The sequence below is a fragment of the Zerene cesonia genome, unplaced genomic scaffold (genome assembly GCF_012273895.1).
Source record: "Zerene cesonia ecotype Mississippi unplaced genomic scaffold, Zerene_cesonia_1.1 Zces_u001, whole genome shotgun sequence".
NCBI classification, from domain to species: domain Eukaryota; kingdom Metazoa; phylum Arthropoda; class Insecta; order Lepidoptera; family Pieridae; genus Zerene; species Zerene cesonia.
In genome coordinates, this window is record NW_024045131.1 from 2,161,076 (window position 1) to 2,171,472 (window position 10,397).

General features: G+C 30.9%; 1 protein-coding gene across 1 annotated transcript in view; it reads left to right on the plus strand.

Annotated features, from left to right (window-relative positions):
* Positions 1-10,397, plus strand: part of LOC119838080 (putative leucine-rich repeat-containing protein DDB_G0290503) — a 14,576-nt gene that overhangs the window by 2,375 nt on the left and 1,804 nt on the right. The window contains exons 3-13 of the mRNA XM_038363890.1: positions 572-871; positions 975-1,148; positions 1,236-1,305; positions 1,383-2,497; positions 2,726-4,266; positions 7,493-7,558; positions 8,025-8,159; positions 8,619-8,720; positions 9,079-9,279; positions 9,657-9,701; positions 9,977-10,064. Of these exons, the coding sequence (XP_038219818.1) occupies positions 572-871; positions 975-1,148; positions 1,236-1,305; positions 1,383-2,497; positions 2,726-4,266; positions 7,493-7,558; positions 8,025-8,159; positions 8,619-8,720; positions 9,079-9,279; positions 9,657-9,701; positions 9,977-10,064 (3,837 nt within the window). The remainder of the gene's footprint in view (positions 1-571; positions 872-974; positions 1,149-1,235; positions 1,306-1,382; positions 2,498-2,725; positions 4,267-7,492; positions 7,559-8,024; positions 8,160-8,618; positions 8,721-9,078; positions 9,280-9,656; positions 9,702-9,976; positions 10,065-10,397) is intronic.

Sequence of the window (10,397 nt, forward strand, 5' to 3'; positions counted from 1 at the left end):
TATCGTATAATCTGCGAATTCCAATAGGTTTCTGAAACGCTCGAGTAAATACACATTTAGCATCTCGGGCTCCCCTACCACTAGATTTAAAAGTGCGATTATTCAAATTGTAAATAATCTGAAAAACTAACACACGCATTCACACACACTACTCATCTACTCACACTCACACAGTCACATTTATAGGCTTCGATTGTTTTTGTTTGATACCTGTTCTTACTCATCTTTAATATTATTTTATAAGTTATATTGTTTGTAAATAAGTAATTGTATTTAAGTTTACCTGAAAGTTTTCTTGGTAAGTTTTGTTTTTGCATAGTTTTTGTACACAATTTTTCTGTTATTGGTGTGCCTTATAATTGGCGTATCTCATTTGTAATTAGAATAATTATCTTATTAATAGCTGTAAGGTACCTTTATGAATAAAATAAATAAATAAATAAATAAAACTGCAATTATACAGAGTAACATAGGTTATATTTTTTGTATTTGTTTGTGTGTAGTTATCAATAAAGATTATCCACTCAATTTTCGCATATTATTAAGAGAAGTTATTTCAACATTTTTGCAGAGCCAAATGATTTCGTTTTCCAAGTAAAAAATCCAAACATGAAGAAGATTTTAACAAATAAACTGGCAACACTGCTCGAAGAAATGGACGAAGAGGAAACAGCAAAAGGTGCTGTTGTCAAACTCGATGAAAAGGAAACAAGGCGTAAAGAAGAATTAGACGAAGCAGGGAGCGATAATATGTTACATTTGGCAATGCATAACATTTTGTTACAAGGTATAATCGGTCACATGGATTTAAATGACGTCTATAAAAAGGTTCACTTGTTGATAAGAAACTTTTACGATACCAAAAATTCTGGTAATTAATTTTTAATAAATACTCGAATACTATAAATGCTTTAAAGTGTGCCTAAATAATATATATATTGAATCAGGTACAAATAAACTGTTATCTTTCACAGAAAATCCTCAAAAAAATGATAAACTAGGAGAATCTAAAGATATAGGAACGAAACATACATCCAATCCAGAAGAGCAAAAATTTTTCGAAGAACTATTAAAATGTAAATCATTGCAAAATCAATTAGTTGAAGATACGAAGAATGAGAGCCAATATACCATTTTAAAACAGAAAGGTTAATCAATTATTTTACCTTTTATTTAGAAATAAAATTTAACTATAGTTTATCGACTAATGATTTTAATGACTTTTTTCTTTTCAGAACCTAAACTCTTCATAAAAACAGTTATTGAAATAAATGAAAATAGAAAAATTAAGAAGGATAACGATTCGTAAGCTCATATATCATAAATCACGAAGTTAACTATGTTCATAGTTTCTCTGATCTATCTTACCTTTTTCTTTCCAGACAAAATAAAGATATAATTGGACTTATAAAATTAATATACAACGGCAAATCTATTAAATTTCAAAAAATGGATGACGATGACACGCAGCTCATGAAGGAAAAATTACCAAATGAAAAATATAAAACTTCCAGAACTATTCATATGTATAGCAATAATAACGAAGAAATTCCAGCAAGTAGTACTGTACGAAGTATAGATGATAATTTCATGTCCAATCCTGCATTTCATAAAATGATCGAGACATATTTAAAACAATATCCTATAGGTAATCCTTCACAAAAAGATGTCGATAGAAAAGCAACGGCCAATCGTTTAAAAAGGCAAATAAAAATTCACTATGTTGATAAAGCTTCAACGCGTAAACCTAAACCAGCTCATGATAAAATTAAGAAAGACGATGAAGAACTGTATATTGAAATAGAAACGCATTTTGATGGAAAGGGCAGTAAAGGAGAAAAAAAGAAAAAATTGGTTCGCAACCTCATTGACAAAATACAAAAAGCTATCAACGAAGATGCTACAAGTGTTCATGAGAAAAAACCAAGTTTCAAACATATCAAAGTTAAAAAAAGAAATCAAGATCCCATCAAGCCCAAACACGACTATTTCTTTAGCAAAATAGTACCTTCACTTCTACATATTGATCACAGAGAAGTTGATCCTATCGGTAAAATTTTACCGCCTGTGGATAATATTTTAGACTACCGCGGTAATAACTGGAAACGTAAGAACTATGGTCCTGCCTTTTTAACAGCTTCCAAATCTGTGAATTCCGCTGAAATGGGTGAACTTGTTATTCATTATGACAGTATGTTGAATGATGATATCCCAAAACGTGTACAAAAACCAATAACCGTAGAACAAGACAACTTTAAAACCAATAATACCAACAATGTAACGTTTTACTTAAAGGATATTGATGGGTCTGGATTTTCAGTAGGTTTCAATCAATATGTTGATGAACCACCAGATGCTGATAGTCTTAAACTGTTTAATGGTTTAGAAAATCTTATAAAGGAATATCATAAAAGTTATGACACTGAAGATGTTAATAATATGGATAAAGCTGATAACTTTGTAGATGGAGAACAATATCCTAAAAGAGAACAGGAAAGTATAAAAAACAGTCATGAAATAATTAGGCGATCAGTAAATATGGACCAAAATTCAAAATACAAATCTTTATTTAAACGATTGATTATGCCTTTTACTTTCCATAAAAACAGAATCAGTGATACGAATTCTTTGAAGATTTTAACAAAAGATTATAATGCTAAAAGGAGTAAATATCAATCATATCCACATAATATTAACATATCATTGAAACCCATTCGAATCAAAGATTTCTCGATCGCTATAAACAACAACTACAACAATTATTTAAACTTGCCAAAAGAAATAGATCGGTCATTGAATAGACAAAAACGTTCCCTTTCGGTGAAAAAGATTTCAAACATCAAAACCAAGGTAAAATTAAATAAATTCCTCAATACAAAGACGATGATGAAAAAGCGATTGTTCTTGAATAATAAAAGAAATAAGAGAGAAGTTAATAAAATAAGAATAATAGCTAGGGAACGTTCATCTCGGCCCGAGAAAGGAACAACCGATAATTTATTTTTAGTACCTCCAGAAAATACAGATTTCAGTAGAAAATCTGCTATAAAAGACACTGAACTGCCTGACACTATGGTAGATGAAAGTGATATGCAAAATGGTGATCTATTACCCTTGACAGATTTCTTAGATATGAACTATCCCAATCAACCCGTTTCACCTCTTGAAGATGGCCGTAATTTACAGCAAGCTGTGCTTATGTCAAAATACCCACACATATTTTTCGAAGAGGTTCCTAAATCTACAGAATTTTATTCCGAAGAAAAACCACAAGTGCAACCTTACAGAATACAAGCAAGAACACGAAATAACAAACAAACGAAAGTTGAATCTAATGCAATGGAATCCCTACCAGTTCTATCTAATGTTCGCATCCCTGGCGTTGAAGATATAGTCAATGCGATTCTGCCACACTCTAAATCAAACTTCAAGGTGACCGTTAAAATTTCTCCCAAAAATTTTACAAATGACTTACATTCAGGGTTTAAAGAAATACACACGAGTGTTAACAAAAGCTATGATAAAAACGGGGTACGATATTTTTCAACGCTTAATGTATCACAAATATCAAAAATAGAGAATCTCAATGAAAGTACAGATGTTAAACATGTAACTAACACAAGTAGAAAATTTATACCTGAGACAGTAATAAATAACGAAGCAAAAGAAAGAGAGAATCAAGTAAAACTACTCTTTGAATTGCACAAGAAAAGAATTGATGAGCAAATGGACAATTTACAAAGGGAAAGAATGTATTTGGAAAACTTACTAGACAACAAAAATGCATTAATCCAGAACCCTTTTTTAGATATCACAGATAATATTTACAGACAAAATAATTATGTAACTGAAATTAGCGATAAAACAGTACCTACAACAACTTCTGTTACCCCAACAACATCAAAAACTACAACCAGACCTCCATTAACTACAACACGCGCTAAAACGACACCAAAACCTGTTAATGACCAAGAAAAGGAATTCCTCATAGCAACTATAAAACACCACAATAATACCACGAATGAGATATTAAGAAAAATAAACGAAAACACAAATTTATTAAGAATATTTCTAAACAAATTGTCAAATCACCTAGAATATAACGAGCAAACTTCGGAAAAACCAAAAGAAGCAATGGATTGGAAGAACTTCACGCCGAACAAGCAGCTCTTTCGTAAACTATCAGAATTCCACAACAGCACCCATAATATTCCCTATATTTATACCTTCTCCCAACCAATTGAGACAAATCCTTCAATAAACACAGTTTATGATAATCATGATATGATCAAAACAAATAAATTGGAAATGAAAGCAGTTAATAATTTCAATAGACAAAATCAATCAAGGTTCTTCATTGATGAATTGGAAAATTTAAACCCCGATGTTTCAGCTACGATTAAAATTAATACAACAAACGTTTGAGTATGAGAATGTTATTGGATGATTAATTAGTATCATTATACAGTTATTTAATGATAATATCTGTATCTTTACATACATTATAATACAGTATCGATATATTGTGTAAGTGATACATTTTGTAATATAAGTATAATAAAATACAATTTTTTACTGCACAATAAAGGATGAGATTTAATGTTTCACTCGTAACCATTCCTTCGCCTTTATATCCACAACACCTTTCAACATTTCATATCTACACACTTATATTGTAAATAATCTTTTGTATTTTTATATGTTTGTAACGATTTCACGCAAGAACCACAGCTGCAACTTCACTAAGTGACATAGGCTATATATGCACCACGGGTAAAGCCGGGGCGAACAGCTAGTATTTTATAATTAGATAGCTTTCAGCCCGCGGCTGCGTTCGCCTAGTGAAAGGAAAATCCAATAGGAATCAAATGTTTAATCGAAATAAAAAGTATTCTATGTCACCCTCTAGCCTCCAACTATCTTTGGACATAAATTAATTATATAATAAAACTATGTCGCTACGTGAAAGAAAAATATACAAATAAACATAAAATAAAGAAACAAATAAACACACTTATCATTTATAATATTAGTGAGGATAAGGATAGTAAGGATAGCTTTTCTAACAATGGTAGTTATTGATATATAATAGTATAGGCATCTTTTTCGTTTCAAATTGATCTAATAAATAATATAATCTAATCGGAAAATACAAAAAAATAATTGTCAAATAGATTTAGAAATATAAACTAAAGAGTGTAGTAATTATATATACAAATAAAACAATTTTACATTATTATATTAATTCTTTCGTAAATCCTGCATAGTCGGAAGTATTAATCGCCATCATTGCCCTTTTAATATGTTCCCACTACAAAGACAGAGAGATAGACACGCCTCCTTTATGAATTCGGGCCATAATCCACCACAGTGGCAGATGCTGAGCTCTCGATTCCTTAAATTCCGTATTCCTTAAGATATTTTCCTTCACAGATAGTTAAAAATCGTAAACTCATATAAATTGAAAATCATTTTATTTCTTTCAACTCATCTGATCTCGATATTCCAACTTTTCGAGGACCCTGAGCCTACTAATCCTACTTCCTACGAATATCCTATCCTAATAATAATATAAATGCGAAAGTTTGTAAGGATCTTTGTTGCTCTTTCACGCAAAAACTGCTGAACCGATTGCAATAAAATTTGGTACGTAGACAGCTGGTCAACTGGAATAACATATAGGCAACTTTTTATCCCGATATTCCTACGGAATACGGACTTACGCGGGTGAAACCGCGGGGCGCAACTAGTTAATCATAACAACGTTAAATAAAACAAAATAAACAATATTTACTAAGCATCTAGCACCTTCCCGTAACCTAACTATAAGTAAACTAACTTATCAGAAAACACAACAATTAATTAAAACAAATAATCAATGATATTTAAGGTTCACTAACACCTGTGGTCATTATTTCCATAGTAACGACCTCACGTACAAATTTTATCTTTCAATTATTAAGATACAGATAATAGATCATTTAAGATAAAATTCATCTTTTATAAGATAAAAAAACTATTAATGCTTATATAAAAATGCTGGATTTGTGTTTATATGTCACAGTTTTCCATTGTTTCTCATCTTGTAGTGACAAAATGTATTATTTTCGGGTAAGTTTCATTTAATTATATGACATTTTTCTATTAACCTCAAACTAGTTGTATCGTCCTGCATAGCACGATTGTTTTATAATTATACTAGGTCCTTTAAAATTTAACCTTAAGATAAAAGAGGTATATACTAAAGAATTATATCCACCATTGAACATTTTTATGAAAACAATTCAGTTTTATACGAAAAATTCAATCGCCTTCAATTTGTCACAACAAGACCCAATTTCAAAAGAAAGGCACCACTTTTCAAATTAAAATCATCAAAATGTCATATGACGACACAAAAATAAATACAGTCGAATTCCTTGAGGAATAGATCACCCGGCAAACGTTTTTCTTCAAAAGTATGTTTTGTATAAAATAAATATTATTAAAAACTATCGAATAAGCTCTAATTATAAAATCAACTAAATTATCTCTCTTTCACATTTACAAAGTATGTTTAAGGAAATTATTTAATCCTAGCGATCATAAACAGAATAATAAGATAAACTCATGAAATTATTGTGTCGTCACCGATCCTTGATAAGTGTACAAAGTTTGAATAAAATATGCCCCTTTGAGTGGGTCAAAAAACAGTTCAAAGGAGCTGATTACATAAAAGCATAATAACATACAAGTGAAGCTAATAAACGCATGTTAAAAAAGCCTACAACCTAACCTAAGAGTTCCCGAATATAAATAAAATTTATAAAAATCGACCTCCGTTTCGAAGGAGTTTGTTCTTAAATACAGGAGTTTTTTTATTTTATTAATATTTTTATTTTTTCGCCCGTGTACCCAAAAAGTAAGAGGCACGTAGGGTATTTTTTAATACAGCATAATTAAACCTTTACTAGAAATAGTTTTATATTTTAAATCAAAACATATTAAATGTTCATTAATTAAATAATGATTGTGTCTAAAAGTAATTAAGTCGGTAATTATCGCCTCATGATATTAATAATGATTTCGATTACACTTAACAGAATCTTTTTATCTTTCATTCGCAACGCGGCGTATCTAATCCTACTAATATTATAAATGCGAAAGTTTGCGAGGATGTGTGTATGTTTGTTACTCTTTGACGCAAAAACTGCAATTTAGTACGTAGATAGCTGGACAACTGGAATAACATATAAGCTTTAAACATTAAACATTTTATCCCGATATTCCTACGGGATACAGACTTACGTGGGTGAAACAGCGGGGCGCATTTAGTATCGGCCAACATCTATTTTTCATACCCCTAAATGATAAGAGTAAGGCAGAACAGCGTTTGCCGGGTCAGCTAGTATTTATATTTTCTCATACACTTAATATACTAATTTATATATATCATTCATTCATTGTGTATCAAAAAATGTAAATCCAATACTGAGAGATCTTTATTTTTCAGTTTGTCTTCGTTCTGTTGCTGTTTGAGCCTCAAACTATCTTCTCACATGCGATCGCTAAGCCAGAGGTAAGTTAATGTTATCTCACATAAACGTGAGGTTAGAACCGAGGGGTCCTGTGTTCGATTCCCGGCCTCACAAAAATGTCTCGGTCTAGCAGGACACAGAAGAATAAGCACCTAGTTATGTGTTAAATTATTGAAACTGATGCACACCTGCGTATACCCTATACACCACAATGGAACACGGGCATCCATACTATTATTTAAACTTACTATATAAGATACTATTAATTAATCTATTGCCTTATTATTAATTATAACTACATAGCTTAAAATAATGTCGCTTTCCGCCGTCCGCTGTCTGTATGCTTAGATCTTAAAAATTACGCAACAGATATTAATGGGTTTTATTTTCAATAGACAGAATCATTCAATGGGAAAAGTTATATGTGGTTTTACTACGACTTTAACGAGTGCGAAGCCGTGGGCAATAACTAGTAATATATAAAGAAAATATGTACTTCCATTTCAGATATCCAATGATACAGATGTGTTTGAAGTTAAGCCTCTGCCAGATAATGGGTTACAGCTCATAGATAACAATCCAAAGGAACCATCTCTGTTTGAGATTATTTATTACCATATAATAAGGAAGCCATTTGGAGAGGTGAGCGCTTGTTTTTAAGTGATCTGAAAGTAAATTTTCGAAGGTCGATAGAAATGCATCCTATCAATTATTATATTATATACAAAACGTCTTAATTCTGATTAATTCTGACCTAAAAACGTACAAACTCCAAACACAGTCTACAAAAATATCGTAAAAAATCAATAGATTCGAAGTTAATCGCTAATGCAAAAGGTTAACAATGAGCATTCGTTTCTAAATAACTACAAGAACCTCTGAATTTCGTGTATAAAAAATTCTATTGCCTATTAAAGGTAATTAGACCTATATCATCGTTTAAACTTACCTTGACATTACAAAATAAAAGTACCCAAATAGGTCTATTCTCGAGTTGAAGTGATATAATCCGGCAATCAACCATTTATATCAACTTCATAAATATAAAAATCATATAATACTAGAGAGAATTTTAAAATCCTATCCAATATAAAATTGCAGGTTGCACCCAATAATGATACACCAAAACGTCTTGATTTCGATCAATCCGTCAGACCGTTTACTAATGGACAGGGCTATCAATTCGTGGAATGGAAACCAGAAGTATGTAAAAAATGATTCTTTCAAAAGTCACACAATCACTGGAACAAAATTAAAATTGTATTGAATTAGTATAATCATAATAGTAAATCATCGACCCATATTTGTTCCCAATGTAGGCACACAGTCCTATTTGATTTTAGGTCAAGTGCTGGTTGTCACTTGTCACATATTACCTAATTATTTGGAATAATAATCCGATATCATCATGACATTTGTCTTCACCGATTAGATCAATACTGACGTGTATAATGTGTAGATGAAATTTAAATAAATAAGTTAGTAAAAAAATGTAATAGCAACATTAGACCAATAAAAATTTCTATATTGATAACATAACTTTAAATGAAACAAATTTTAGGAGATACACCCTGTAGAGGCAGTACAAGATGTAACGAAAAAACCTGAAGACAAAGACACAGACGAAAAAAGCGACGAAGACGACAAGAAAACGTCATTAGAAAATGACTCAGTAGAAAAGCCTGCAAGTGCTGAAGATGGAAAAAAATCTGATAAAGACGATGGAGACAAGAAAGATGACAAATCTGATTACAATGATGAGGTAATTTTGATAGAATTCGTAAAATTAACTTCTTATAGCACAAAAGGAGACCACAAGAGCCAGAATGCCTCACACACACACATGTTTTACAGCACTTCATTATACAATTTTCACCATTGCTTCTATAAGAAGTCTAATTGAATAAATAAATGTTAAAGTTTGAGTTTCAGTTTACAAAACATGCTCTTATCTCATGTAGTTAAGATCTAACCTTCTTACATCTCCTCTCGGACTTCGGAAATTATTTCACCTCTGGAAAGCTGCAACTTCTCTGAGTGACATAGGCAATAGTATAAATATAATCAGCTGTTTTTTTACAACTGCCTTTACAGCTATATTTAATTATAACTAATCACTAATTATTATTATTTTCACAGGACCAATCTGCCCACGATAGAAGAAAGAGAGAAATAAATGACGAGGTAAGTTTAAAAATTCTGTTTTAACATTTAATGATAGCATAAGATTATAACTAAATGCAGCGTATATAACTCTTCAACTTTAATTGTCGAATGACAGCCTGCCAAGTAAACTGGTTTCTATTTGCAATGCCTCATAAGTATAATTCAGATAATATAATTGTCAGTGAGAAAAGGCTTAGTAAAATAATGAATCAAAGTATTTCAATAAAAATATATTAAAATACTTAGCAAACTTCGACTTGATTTTAAATTTACCTACTGATTAACATTTTCAGAATATTCCATCAGCGCCAACCCTGCCCGATCTTAATTTAAATGAATTGCCAAGCGACGTACGAAAAATATATGAAAACTCCCCGGCAAGTATAATTTTCAATATATATTTTCTTAAAAGAAGCTGAAATGGTCACCAAAACTGTTATAGTTGTCAACGTACACAGCATCGGTAGATTTTTTTTAATAATTCTTATCATCATTTATTTTAGGATTTTGCGAAATATTTCGTTGGAAGTGATGAAAATGGTTCTGCTGCACCCAAAGAGGATGAAAACGTAAGTTTTACAACATATCAAATAAATCTATCTACCTATATACCTACTACAATTGCCATAAAAATTCTTTATTACAATTATAAGCTCCAATATCTAAACATTACTCACAATAAAGCAATACCTAATAAAACAATGGCATCTTGAT